Genomic DNA, 13,906 nt, shown 5'->3' with positions numbered 1-13,906 from the left:
TTCTAGTAACTGTACATTTCAATCAAGATCCTCTTTCGAGAGGGGAATTACTGAGACAAGACCTTTGAAACTCCAATTTCCCTAATCATTGCAAGTCAACACTGAACTTGCATCGAACTTGGAAAGTGGTCACGACTCACTTCACAATAAAAAGCTAAGGACTGTCACTACTCAAGGAAAGCTATTCATTTGCAGAAACACTTCTCTCTGTACCAAGAGGCTAAATGACCCTCCCCTCCCTTCTCCTGCAGAGGACCACAGCCTTCTGAAATCAAATCACAGCTGCCAGCACACTAGGATGTATCCTAGCAATCTGCTTGTTCGTTCATTCCAATAAATACTTACAGGACGCCCAGTCCAGGCCAGGCCCTGCTTAGGAGCTTGTGGTAAGCAGTGAATTAAGAAGTCCCACTCGCACAGATCTTCAACGCGCCCTGGATGTCAGTAAGCCAAATAAACCAATCACGAGCACGTTTAAAAAGGTGTCTAGCAACCCATCTCCTACAACTGACTCACTTTCATAAGCACAAAGGCCACAGGGGCCCTGCCGATCCCACCCGGGCTCCCCCTTGGACAGGAGGGAATGCGCAAACAAAACACAAACACACACACCAGCCCCGCCGTGCGGAGGGGGAGGTTCCTAGTCAAGCGCCACGCTCAAGTGAGGCTCAGGAGGGACAACGACTTGAATCTGGAAGAAGATGGCGCCCGTGGCCAGAGAGAAAACACTGGCCACCTGGTCCGTCCAAGCCCGCTGCCACTCCCTCTGTTTCCTGTTTGCTCTTCAGTCTGACTCTGGAAATGAAGGCAGTGAGTTGAGAGGCAGAGTGTGCTGTCATGACTGGACGAAGCACAACACACCGCCAGTCTGGAAGCAGCAGCCTTCTCAGGGGCAGGGGAGCCTGTTCTCACCACGTGGCTTGCTCTCCAGCTGCTGGAACTCAGCTTCCTACACTCCGTGGCACAGACATCCTCTGAAGGTGTATTCAAAATGCTGAATGTACATCTCAAGACAGGACCCACCACTCCTACAATATCTGCAAAGGGTTTAAGGGCCTCTACCCTGGAGGTCTCTGCCTGACCTGTGATGAAGCTGAAAGGGTGCTGGAACGCTGCTTTCAGCACGCTCTGTGCCATGCGACACCGCTGTGACGAGTCTGGTCTACAGCCCTGTGGCTTACTAGGGAGCCCTGAGCCAGGAAAAAAGTCAGTAACCCAAGAGCAGTCACTTAGAATCTGTCTGTGTCTTCAGAAAGCAACAAGTACTTTATGAAAGCATTCCTTCTCACCCATGGGACACTGACTCTAGCAACTCGCAGTGGATGCACACGTCAGCCTTGCTCATACCTTTCCCCAGGGGGACCGGATGGCCAGGCATCGCACCAGCCCTCTGGAGCACCACAGGTGTTGAGCAGCAACTCAACACCCCCTAGGCTTGCTCTCCCGTCTCTGCAAGGGCAGGGTCAAACGGCAACCGGAGCCCTTCCGCTCAGACTCCCCGTCTGTCCTTGCTTCGCCCAGACCTCCACCTAGGGGGTTTGTGGCTGAAGAACCTTAGGGGGGGTCCCCTGGCTCTGGGAAGAGTTACGTCGAGACTCGCAGAACCATCAGTATGGAATCTGTGGGAGAAGGAAACATGGGGGCCTCCCTCAGGAACACAGACCATTTGCTAGTTTCCTGGCATCCCCTTAGGACCGGCCTATGTCTCCACTGTCTTTTGCTGGACCCCGAAGTCCTCAGAAGTGGGGTCTGCCTCCTTGTATCTGCACACCCAGCCTGGCACTGGGCATGGGGACGTCACAGACCCCACCAGAGCCCAGAGAGCAGGAATGGGAAAACGTACTGAAAAGGAGGCCAAGGACCCCAGTTACACAAATTCTCGATAAAAGGATTACACGTGGGGATGCTCGGCGAGGTCCTGGTCTCCTAAAATATAATATCCATTTTTGCCACTTAAGATGCAAATTAGGGATAGTCTATGGGGACGATAAAGCTTTTTGGGGAAAGAAAAAATCGTATCTTAGAAAAATACATTTCATAAATCTTTTCAAATTTTCAAAGGAAACCAGTGTAGAGAGCTGTGAAGGAGCATCTCAGATACAGCGACACAAACATTTAGCAAAATCAATTATGTAAGCCACAGCTATTTCTAAGTCACACTGTATTTTACCAGTAATAAAGAATAATGTAAGCACTGATTACAACCTTGATATCTACCATTATCTTTAGCTTTCCATTTCAGAAACTGTCACGGAAGCACAAATACAATTTGCTTTTCTGAATATTCCGAAAGGCAGACAGCAACTTATGCAACTTGCGTTCTCAAGAAACGGTCACTGAAAATGGTAAACAATCGTCCCTCAGAGCCACAGTAAACTTGGAGGTCCCTGAGGATTACTCACTCCAGCAACATGTTCGCTTTCCAAGAATAAAAAGAGGAGGTCTGCAGATGTTAAGGGTTTTCTTTTCGTGTGAAGCGCGAACACAGCCTCCTTTTGCACAGTCAGAATTAGAAGCAGTGTCCGACATACTCTGAGTCAGCTTCAACGTCTATGAAAAAGGCCTGCCTTGGTCTTGTGAATCCACCTGTGACCGTCACTCGGCAACTCTCCGTCGCTGCCGGCGTGCTCCCTTCCGTGGCCTCGGTTCTGGTGAGTGAAGATGACCTTTTAAAAGCTCCGCTTATATAGACACGAAACAAACGCCAAGCCGCTCTGGCTCCAGGCACACTGCCCGGAGGGCGCCGTGTCGCCACCTGCTCTGAAGTCAGCACGGGCTCTGACGCGCGTCAGGCGGCCGGGCCCTTACCGGCCACATTTCGGTGTTCCGTCACTGTCGGTTTAAGTCAAATCCTGTTTCAGATGCCTCTGATGATAGAGGGACGGCCTGCAGGTCGAGACCCCCTGGCAAGTCAGTGAATTAACTTCTGCAAATTCAGACTTCCCCACCTGAAGCATCTCTCCTGAACCGAAGTCACCGTGAGCGTCCTCAGGCCTCCATCTTGTCAACCGAGTTGTCGTCGGAGTGGTGCTTGTGCCTGCCGCCCCTCAGGGCAGAGCGCACAGATGGTGGTCAGAGGGTGTCCGTTAGCCGAGGTGGACAAGGAACAGTGTAAAGAGCGCTGAGTGCACGCCAAAGGGCCCGATTAACACCCATCAGGACACTGCCAAGAACAGGCTGAACCATGGGCCATTTGCCAGTGGATGCTTTTCTTGTCTAACAGCTATGAGGGCACACAAGAGATCTGTGTTCAACTGAATCCCGATGTATTTATTATTCTTTCACAAAACAAATCTCCCAAAATGCTTGCTTTCGATAGCTCTGGGTCGTCACACCATGGGCAAAGAAAGGTCGCTTCTCCAGCACTCTGAAGGGCTCTACTCTTGACTTCTACTAGCCTTTCCACTTTGCACGTAATCTGGACTTACACAGATTTATCAGCTGCGGTTCACTTATCTTCGAGTTGCTTCTAATGGGCTTCACAAACTATTCTTCCCTGACATTTTGTTGACCGTCATTTCCACTAGGGACTCAACGAGACCCACTTGATATCTCTACAAAGAGCGATTTACTGCAAACCAGCTGTGAACCCAGCAGGGGTGCTTCAACCAAGATGAATCCCATGTCACAGATTTGAAGTTCAAGGAAAAAAACCTCAGCAAGAGGAATCCAGAAGTCTCTGTCGCGCATTTGTCTCTCCGTTGTTTGCTTTCGTTTCACTCTGTGTGCTCAGATCTGTCAAAATTGAAAATAGACATTTATGACAGAAGTATAGCCGGAGCTATCGGTACTGATCAGCTTTTCTTATGCTAAAAATCTAGCTCATATTCTTTACCGGGTCTGCTTCTTAGCCTAATTTCAGAGCACAGTGAAGCTAGGTCAAGGCAACTGTCAAAATAACAAACTCTCAGGCCCTTCTGAAAGACAGAGTCAGAGGACCACAGGCAAGAGACCAGAAGTACCGAGAGAAAAACCAGTAAGGCACAGCGCCGAGAAGCAAGGAGGACAGCAGGGAGGAGGTATGCCAGAGCAAGAGGCAGAATGCGAGACCAAGAGAGGGAGAGGAGGAAGGGAGGACACACAGCAGAAGCACAGGCATTCCCCCCTCTGGAACGTGGAACACCCCAACGCCTTCCTCCTCCCCCCAGTGCTGCGGGGCTCCGCCACAGCCACGCCTGGAGATGCTTTCAAGGACTAAATGACGGGCAGGGTGGAGACTGCCGCAGTCCTAGAAGGCTGTGGCAAAGGCACTCTGCGGGTAGGCCGGCTGCTCTGCCCGTGCACCCCTACCTTTGAGCTCAGCTGTCTGGCTCCCCGGCCGCTCTCCCTGCGTCTCCGCGGACGAGGGCGCCTTGCCATCAACCGCATCCACCTTGATCGTGCCGAGGTTGGTCAGGAGCAGCATGGGGTCGATGCCCTGGCCGCTGCTCTTAATGTTCTCCAGGATCTTGAGACACTTGTAGGACTTGAGCTCGCTGACATTCTCCTCCAAGAAGAGATTGTAGAGGCTCAAGTCGTTGTACCCCTCGGACTTGAAGTGCAGCACGTCGAAGGTGGGCAGGATTTCATACACCTTGAGGACGTCCGTCTTCTGCCGGAACGGGACCAACAGCGTGTAGACCACCACGGGGGCCAGCAGGACGTACACCACCAGGTTGATGAAGCTGAGCAGCTGGAAGATGCCCACGGCGATGAGCTTGCACTGGAACTGGTCGGGGACGGAGCTGTCGTTCCGCAGGATGCCCGACTTGATGCTGCACACGAACTCGTCTGAGAGGGAGGACAGGCTGAAGTAGTAGCCCAGGTAGCCGCCTGCCAGCAGCACGATGGTGAGCGTCAGCAGCCGGCAGCTGACGTACGTGGCGACCAGGTGGGTCGAGGCCTTCTTGGTCTTCAGGTACTGCTCCACGATCGGGTACTTGAAGTGGCTTTCGGAGATCTCCCACAGGCTACAGGAGAGGGAAACACAGCAACTGAGACGCTCGCCCGGGCCACCAGCCATCAGAGGCACAGACACACGTGACCACATCACCCAACCCGCTCAACATCCATCCTTCTCGATCCATAACTGCATCAGAGCCTTCGAGGAAGGCAGCACTGAAATGCTTGCTCCCTGGACGTCTAAGAGAAGGCCTAGCTAACTCAACGAGTTCATATTTGGGAATTCTTAGGATGACACCTGGCCCCTAGCAGATGCTAAATGTCTGTTAAATACATGTATAGGTTCTTGAACAGAAACTGCTTTTTTTTAAAAAATGACCACTGTCCACTAGAGGATGCAGAATATGGGAAAAAATTTTCAGCCCAACTGCAACAGGAATGCCTTCGACAGGCAAGGGCTGGAATAGCTTGGGGAGTGTGGGCACAGGCTGCAGGCCTGACAGACACGGTGTAGTCCCAGCTTATTGCGATAGAACAGTGCTTTCACCTAGGAAAAAAGGAGGAGTTGAGTGACACCATACTCGACGCCACATCTGGGATATACCAAGTTTCAAAGGCAACAGCTATTCAGAGTGCTGTCCCTTCTGCCAGTGACAAGAACCGGAGAAGGAACATGGAAAGGAGGGCTCTCCTCTATCATTCCCACTTCTCTCCCTTCCCCCTCTAAGCTCAGGGCCTCCGAATCCCCTCCGATTCTCCATGAGGGAGCCAAGCACACGGCAGGCCAATCAGGCTTCCCACAGCGCCTGACCCTGCACCCAGCAGGAATTGCGTTCCAAGAGGTGAGGGGGTGACCCGCCACTCAGCGGGGCAGGGCCTCGACAGAAGGCCAGGAGCTGGGACACACCGGTGGGGGCGGGACACAGGCGGCACCTGGTGGGTGGCACGTTCCACGCCCTCCACACCGACGAGCCATGGGAACTCCCGGCCCGGCTGGCAGGGGAGGGCCACCTGGGGGCTGGGTTACCTTTTCCCGACGTTCTCGGCGACCCCGGCGCCCGGGCAGGCTCCGTCGCGCAGGTCAAGGTCACGTGCGCTCCTGGCAGCCTTAATTGCACGGTTGTAAACTTTGTCAAGCTCTTCCATGATAAACTTCAAGTCTGAGCAAAGATGAGGAGCAGCCGCGAAGCGCCAGAACAGCGGGGGCAGGTACAGGAGGATGGCAAACAGCAGCAGGATGTAGGGGAAGAACTGGAACGACAGAGCAGACCGCCTGTCAGCGGCCCCACCACGGCAGCCGGCGTCCGCCCAGAGCCATGGCCCCCTCGCCTGATACACTCGCGTGACTCACTGCTCTGGAGAACTTAGCTCGGGATCTGTATGTCTCCATGAGTCCTCAAAGCCAAAGCCGGAAGGAGCCATGGGAGTCTTCACAGGACACAAACCCCTCACCAGACCCCACCCGGCCGTGTTCACTGTGACTTCGGATGTGCAGAAAACCCACAGAGACAGTCCAGGGTGTTTCCGTAGCCCCCCCACTCAGAGTCCCCCACTGTTAACATCTCATGATTTGCTTGTCAAAACTAAGGAAGTGACGTCAGCACTTGATCATGGACCACTCCTACCTGGATGTTCCCAGTTTTCCCATTAACGTCCTCTTTCTGTTCCTAGGTCCAGCCTGGGGCACCCACTGCCACTGGCTGTCACATCTCCCCGATCTCCCTAGTTTTGTGGCAGTTCCCCGTCCTTCCTCACGACTCATGAAAAATGCTTTTAAATGTGCACAATATCGCATACAGGTTCACAGACGAAATGGATGCTACTGACGCTCAGTTGTCAAAATATCAAAAAGCAAGTCTGCATGCGCTTCTTTACTGATACATCAAACAGGATCTCACAGCCGGTCTAACAGCAGTGACGAGAAACAGCGCTCTAAGAGGTCTGAGATTCCTGGGGGTGACAAACTCACAGGCACTGCCAGTATCACTGCGGGCCTGCTGCCTACCTGGGCACCTTCTTAGGACCACGTGTTTGCTAGAAGTGAACAAAAGCCAAAGCTGTTGTGTATCTTCGGATCCGCGTTCACAGACCTGACGTTCTCAGGAACCACAGGAGGAGGCCTACCCCAGAGGAAAGGGTGGCGGAAGCACGCAGCCCAAAACCTCGCAAAGCCCTCTCACCAAGGCAGCCTCTTTCCCTTGGGGTCCTGGCACGGCACGGGGCTCCTCAAAACAACCGACCCAATTTGTGGAGGGCTGCTCACAATGCACGCGTCGCGGGCTGTGGCGCGCTGGACTCAGTGCCATCATCACAGTGGCTGTGGGAGGAGGCAGCGTGCGCTCAACCCCTGGCTTCTCCGAAGGGCGCCCACTAGTCTAAAAACGTGACTGCATGGCACAGAGTTTCTGCTGCTTCTACGGCCGAGAGAGCCAGCAATTTGCTCTGGGAACCACAGGGAGAAAACCATTTCTAACTTGGGCTCGCGTCATATTTTTATGAGTCACTTTTGCTCAAAAGCTATTTGAATAATGGTGTTTCGCCTCAAACTGCTCCCCTGCGTCAATAGGTGACTGTCTATACTTTGTGGCAATTTTTCTAGCCTGCCCGAGTAGTGCAGTAATTAGTGCCCGCGGATGGGTCGGCACAGCTCATGGTACTTGGAAAAACAAACGCTTAAAGGTATTACATACTGAGGGTTTGCCTTCCCTAAAACATCCTTGTGTCCGGATCACCTCTGTAGCTCTTGGTTTTCTCCATAAAAATAAAAAGGCGACCTCAGAGAATCTGGAACAAGGTAGCAAAAGGGGAAATAAGACTCCAAAGAAGCATTAAGTCATGGTCTCTAAAGTCCTTTTAACCAAACAGGGAACGTGGGGTGCCACTGCGCTTGCTGAGAGCACCTGCAGATGGGAGTCGCTCTGTGCCGAGCGCTCTGCCTACCCACGCCAGGCCGAGACGATCGGCCTCCTCGAGCCATGATCACACTGCTCCGCAGGACGTCCCAGGAAAGGGAGACTTCTCGGAGCGATGTGGAGCCAAGCAGTTGCTCCACACATTCCAGTCTGTCTGCCCCAAGCATGGGTGCTGTTTCTGGAAGCCCCTGCAGCCAGAGCAACAGAACCCCCAGTCATGAGCCAGCGCCACCTCCCTCCATGCTCAAACACCTTCCACCTCATTGCAGGCAAAGAGCCGTGTGATCAGAACTGCGCAGCTCCTCCTCTGAAATGCCGTGACCTGAGCTTTCGGGGTTAAACACAGATGGGTTCATGAACTCGAAAACCCCTCCAGGCACCTACCACGAGTTGGATGCATGGCCCCCACGCAGAGTGCTGAGTCGGCCCCAGGATCCCACAGGCCCGGGGGGAACAGCCAGAGGGAGACAGGTCAAAACACGTGCGCACTAAGAACCCAGAGAGGAGAAAAATCCCTGGGGAGGCCATCAAGAGGGAACACCTGAACCCTGTCCTAACGTGCAGGAAGGCAATGCCATGAAATAAAATCAAGCCTTCTAATGAGAAGACCCCCCCCCCGGTGGCCCTCTGATGTCCCCTTCCTCATCTGAAGTCCTTTTCTTCTGTCCATCTGGCGAACTCTCCCACCCAGGAGCACCAGAGCAGTGAGAGAGCCCACAGTGAGGGGCAGAGAGCAGAGGCTGGAAGGCTGGGCTAGGCTGAAGGGCTTCCTCCAGAACTCCCGCCCACCTGACACCTCAGGACGAGACACTGTTTAGACGTCGGGTATCTGGCTAGGGAACGAGGTAAGGTGAGGTCAAACTAACGAGGGTGGGCCCTAACTCAGTGGCTTGTGCCTTATAAGAAGGCCGCCTGGCCGGGCTCAGTGGCTCAGCCTGTCAGTCCAACACTTTGGGAGGCCGAGGCGAGAGGACTGCCTGAGCCCGTGAGCTCGAGACCCACCCGAGCAACTTGGCGAGACCTTGTCTCTACATTCAATCAAAAACTAGCTGGGCATGGTAGCGCACTCCAGTAGTTCCGGCTATTTGGAAGGCTGAGGCAGAAGGATTGCCAGAGCCCAGCAGGTCGAGGCTGGGGTGGCTGTGAGCATGCCACTGGACTCCAGTCTGGGTGACAGAGTGAAACTCCATCACACACAAAAGAAGGTCACTTGAAGACAAAGAGACCCACAGGAGAGAAGCCGCATGACCGCGGAGGCGGGGACTGGAGAGAGATCTCCCATCCCAGGAGCACCAAGGACGGCCAGCGACCATCAGGAACTGGCAGAGAAGCACCAAAGGTTCTCCTGCGAGCCCCTCAGAAGGAGCCAGCCCAGGCAACACCTCCTCAGCTCTGAGAGGAGCTTCCGTTGTGGTGATGTGCTGTGGTGGCAGTCAGCTGCTGGAGCCGCTCTAGGGAACTCGAACAAAGGGGAGGAGTGAGGTGGGCAGGGACGAAACTCCTGAGGCCCCAGGCTCCCACCGGCACACCGTGGGACACCGCTGGCGGGGGGCCTGGTCAGCCGTCTGGGAAAACCAGACAGCAGCAAAGGAGGAAACCCACTGGGGAGCAGCAAGGGAAGGCAGGGCCGCTGCAGAGAGGCAGGACCTCGGAAGCAGTGACGGGGCAGCTGCAGGAAGACAGGCCGGGCGGCACAGAGAGGCCGCCAGTCCACTCGGACGTGAGGGCGGGAAAGGGAAGACTGAGGATCCCGCGGGGTCTCCAGCTCACGTGCGGGCGAGGGTGGTGGCACCGTCAGTGGAAACAACCAAGGAGGGCCAGATGCAGAGCAGAGGTCAGCGGGCGGGAGGCAGGAGACTGTGAACACGAGACACTCGCTGTCAAGGACATCCCGGTGTCAGGAGACAGCTGACGACAAAGGAGGAGGGTCCAGCTGGCCCTGTGTCTCGGATCTGGCCCCACATCCCCGGCTAAGGCCAAGAGCACAGCTGAGATCGTCCAAGGAGAATGCGTGGGAGCAGACGGGAGAAAAGTGGGGCCAGGCCTGAGGACCGCGGACACGAGAGGCCGGGTGAGAAGGGCGTGCTGGAAGCGAGGGGGAGGAACTGCCAGACAGCTGGAAGCGGGCACACCAGGAACACGCTGTGCTTGCTGCCCAGAACCCACGCGCAGACAGTTCCCGTCGGGGGCTGGGAGACAGAAGAGCTGCCCGCGCCCTGAGCGGCTCACAGGAGGCAGAAGACACAGGGAGCGTGCCTTCCACTCTGCAGCCAAGGGAGACACCCAAGGCACTGTGGCTTGTGCTGGGTGACGCCCTGCAGCGGGTGGGGGAACGGACCAGAGAAGAGACGGCTGTGAGCAAAGCAGCTGGTGCCAACCCAGCTCCAGATTCTGGCTTCTCAAGGCGACGGGGCCCACAGACCAGCGACCTCAGGAACCACCCGGGAGTCGACCTGCCATCGGAGTCAACGGCTCAGCAAGACCCCCGGGTGGTCTGCATGCACAGGGAGTTCGAGGGCCATGGCCTGGTCGGCGGTGCCCCCAGGGGACCCCAGGCTGGGCCGGCCGCATCAGAACCTGGGAAGCTGATGACAGCCACGTCCTGGCTCTAACCGCAGAGGCTCTGACCAGTTGGTCCAGTTGGGCTCAGGCTGCTGCATTTTCACAAGACCCCCGGAAGCTGGGGTCTGCGGGGGACTCCTTCAGCCAAGTTTCTGGAAGTCACTTAAAAGAAATGAAGATTTGTCCATGCTCTTGATTTTGTTGTTGTTGTTGTTCTCACTGGTTTTGTTTGGAGTCAAAGCCTGACTCTTCTGTTCCAGAGAGAAATTTGCTAACAGCTACTTACGTTCTGAACTTGAACAACAGAACAGAACACACAAAGTGGGGGGGGTGTCAGCCCTCAAGCAGTCCTCGAGCACCGCCTGCCGGTCTGCGAGTGCACCTGCCTCTCCAGCAAAGATCTCACACGCACCTGGGGAGGGAGGCATCATCAGAGAGGAAAAGGGAGGAAACCACGTGAGAAAGGAAGACAGCAGGTGGGATTGCCCCGTGCCAGGCACTCTCCGCACTGATGCTTGAACACGACACTGAGCTGTCTCCGGGGGACTCGAAGTCTCCTGGCTTTCACATCAGATTTGAGCTGAGAAGCGCTAGTGAGCCCAGGGCCTCTGGTCCCTGTCCTTAGCCAGGAGGCTCCTGGAGGACCCAGGCTCTCCTGGACAGAAGGACACACACGCCGCCTCACCGCCGTCCTCCCTCACACATCTGGCGTGAGCACCCCCACAGGCTATGCTTGTCTCGGGGCCCACGGGGGACAAGACATGGGCAGGGCCTCTGCCGGCGTGGAACCTGCAGTCTTGGACGCCAAGAAGAAAAGGACTGCCGTGCCCACGGGGATTCCGGGAAGTGTGTAAGTCGCTGCAGCCGTACGACAGCCAGGGAGGGTGGCCTCCAGGCAGGACACGCACTCTCCCGTCCACACAGGCCCACAGTTCTACTCTGGCAGCCTTCCCATGGAGCCACCCAGCCCCAAGCCAAGTGGACTCGGCCACGGCTCTCAGCCCAGAGGCTCCCCGGTGGAAATGGCTCCTAAGCCCAGACGGGAGCTGGTCAGAGGAAGGGGTATGCTCAGGATCCCGGGGGCTCCCAGGAGCTGGGATGGGTGGAAAGCCAAGGTTGGGCAGGACACAGGTGCCAGGGGACGTCTCGTTAGCCAACATAGTGTGCTTTCAAAAGCAAATGCAGACATTTCATGAGGACATCAGAGGCTGTCAGAAATGACAGGGTCACATTGGCAAAAAAGAAAAGGCCCCCGCGGTTATGCAGACACAGGGAAGAGGAGTTTGAAACGGGTGGCGGAGCCTGCGGGAGACGCTGCACGGCCGGGAGACGCGGCGGCGGCCCCAGAAGGCGGGCACAGGGACAGAGGAAGTGGCCACTCAGGAAGCAGAACTTGCCCCCCAGCTCTTCGGGAGGCCGAGGTGGGAGCATCACTTGCGCTCAGGAATGCAAGACCAGCCTGGGCCACAGAGTGAGGCCTTGTCTCTACAAAGTCAAAACTCCAATCATTGGCCAGGAGTCATGGCAGGCGCCTGTAGGCCCAGCTACACGGGAGGCTGAGGTGGGCGTTCGAGGCTGCCACGGGCCGTGATCGTGCCACTGCCCTCCAGCCTGCACGGCAGAATGAGCCCGGCCAAAAACAGGAAGCAGAACCGGCAGGACTTGGTGACTGACGAGATGCGGGATGGAGGAGGAGGAGGCAGGTTCTCTCAGTGCCTGGCTGAGCAGAAGGGCAGACGGCAGTGCCATCTGCCCTTCGGGGCCCCAGGGGAGGGCAGGACACCCAGCACACCTCGGCGTGCTCAGGCTCAAAGTCGGCCGGGCGGCCGGCTCCGGAGCCAGGAGGGAAGGCTGGGCTGCAGACAAGGCCGGGGTGCGGGTGGCCACTGGGAGACGCTGAGACGTGGGAGCAGAGGGGTGGTGGCAGGGGAGGGACACAGGCGCGAGAAGAAAGTGCACGCACATGTCCTCGAGCACGTGGAGTGAAGGCCTCCCGGGTCTGGGGTGGGCGCCTGCCAGACAGCTCCACCCTAGGAAGACCCTCGGCACGTGGCGCTCCGGGCCGCCAGCTGCACCTTCCACCGCAGGTCATGTCCAGACCTGAGGCCACAGACGTCAAAACCGTGCCTTTTCCCGTGTGAAACTCATCGACATCCAAAGGGGGCTGCGAGCTCTCCCACCACTTGGCCGCAGGACCTCAGAGCCACCTCTGAGGAACGAAGGGCCTGGACAAGGTGACCCTGGCCACGTGGCTGTCATGAGCCCGGTGAACTGGTGCAGCCGAAAGGAAGCCAACCTTGCAAAAGAGCCTGGCAGCTCCCCTTCTTGGTGAGCGCCCCTGAGAAGTGAAAGCCGAGACTCGGACAGATGTCCACAGCAGCAACACCCACGATGGCCAAGGGGGCAGACAACCCAAGTGCCCGCTGAGGGACGACTAGGGAAACAAGACGCCGTGCACACGGACAACGGCATGTTCAAGGGTGGAAACTGCTCTGTGACACAACACGGATGGAGCTTAAAGACACGGCACGACGTGAAGTAAGCCAACGCAGAACAGCGAGCGAGTCTTGTGATGGTTCCACTCACGAGCTCTCCGAACAGGCAAAGCCAGAGAGAAAAGTGAATAGCAGCTGCCAGGCCAGGGGAGAGGAGGAGCACTGTGGCCGAGAGGGTGCTGGTCTACAGTCTGGAAGGAAGGACAGTGCAGGACCTGGAGAGTGGTGGTGGCCGCAGGACGGCGGGAATGCGCTCCGCCCACCGAACCAGACCCCCAAGGGTGGCCAGAGAGGCAGATGCTTGCTATGTCTGCTTTACAAAAAGAGAAGAAAAGAAAAACTCGACAGAGCCAAGTGGAAGGAAGGATCATCACTTCCTCCCCACCCAGCTCTCTCGGTCTCCTCCGCCCACTCCTCCCCCTCCGACTCCCCAGGCGGGAGCAGCCCTCAGACCTCACCCCTGCCTGCACCACCTTCAATGAGAAGCGCCAGGCGGTCCCGCCGCATCAAACGCCCCTTCGCCCCTGACGGGCCCCCACTCTGCCGTCCAGACACGCACCTCGCTGCCTACTCCACACATTCTCTGGACGGCGGAACGTCTCTGACTCCGCGTCCTCCTCCAAAAGCTGCTTCTTCAAAAGCTGCCAAGGCTTCCCCTCCACCCGCCGCCCAAATCCTGGCGCGTCCTGGACGCTGACCTGTTCCGCCTCTGCCATGTCCAATCAGCACATCTTTCTGGCTCCTCCTTTGAAATGCCCTGAACCCGGCCACCTCCCGCCGTCCCCACTGCGATCGCCCTGGACCGCCGATCGCCCTGGACCGGGGGGGGGGGGGGTTATGGCCAGGTTTTACCCAGAGAGGTGGAGGGAACATTATAGTAATAATTTTTGATTTGATGTCTGCCTTTGGGGAAAAGGGACACACCTTTGGGAAAGAGAGATTCTTATTTCTATTGCTAGCTTTGGAGGAGAATGGAACTGAGACACAAGAGGGCAGAAAAAAGTTAGAGAATAACTTTTGCTTTTGAGGCCTTCATTTTGGGATATTATTTTCTGA

At 56.3% G+C, this 13,906-nt stretch overlaps 1 protein-coding gene across 1 annotated transcript in view; it reads right to left on the bottom strand.

Annotated features, from left to right (window-relative positions):
- Positions 1-2,029: 2,029 nt before the first annotated feature.
- Positions 2,030-13,906, bottom strand: part of PANX1 (pannexin 1) — a 23,061-nt gene continuing 11,184 nt past the window's right edge. Inside the window, exons 3-5 of the mRNA XM_008060625.1 lie at positions 5,909-6,132; positions 4,291-4,949; positions 2,030-3,735 (exon numbers count right to left, since the gene is read on the bottom strand). Coding sequence (XP_008058816.1) covers positions 3,656-3,735; positions 4,291-4,949; positions 5,909-6,132 — 963 coding nt within the window. The 3' untranslated portion in view covers positions 2,030-3,655. The remainder of the gene's footprint in view (positions 3,736-4,290; positions 4,950-5,908; positions 6,133-13,906) is intronic.

This window comes from Carlito syrichta, unplaced genomic scaffold, assembly GCF_000164805.1.
Source record: "Carlito syrichta isolate Samal-C Ts95f unplaced genomic scaffold, Tarsius_syrichta-2.0.1 Scaffold304678, whole genome shotgun sequence".
In the NCBI taxonomy this organism is placed as follows: domain Eukaryota; kingdom Metazoa; phylum Chordata; class Mammalia; order Primates; family Tarsiidae; genus Carlito; species Carlito syrichta.
This window is presented reverse-complemented; position numbering and strand designations above follow the sequence as displayed.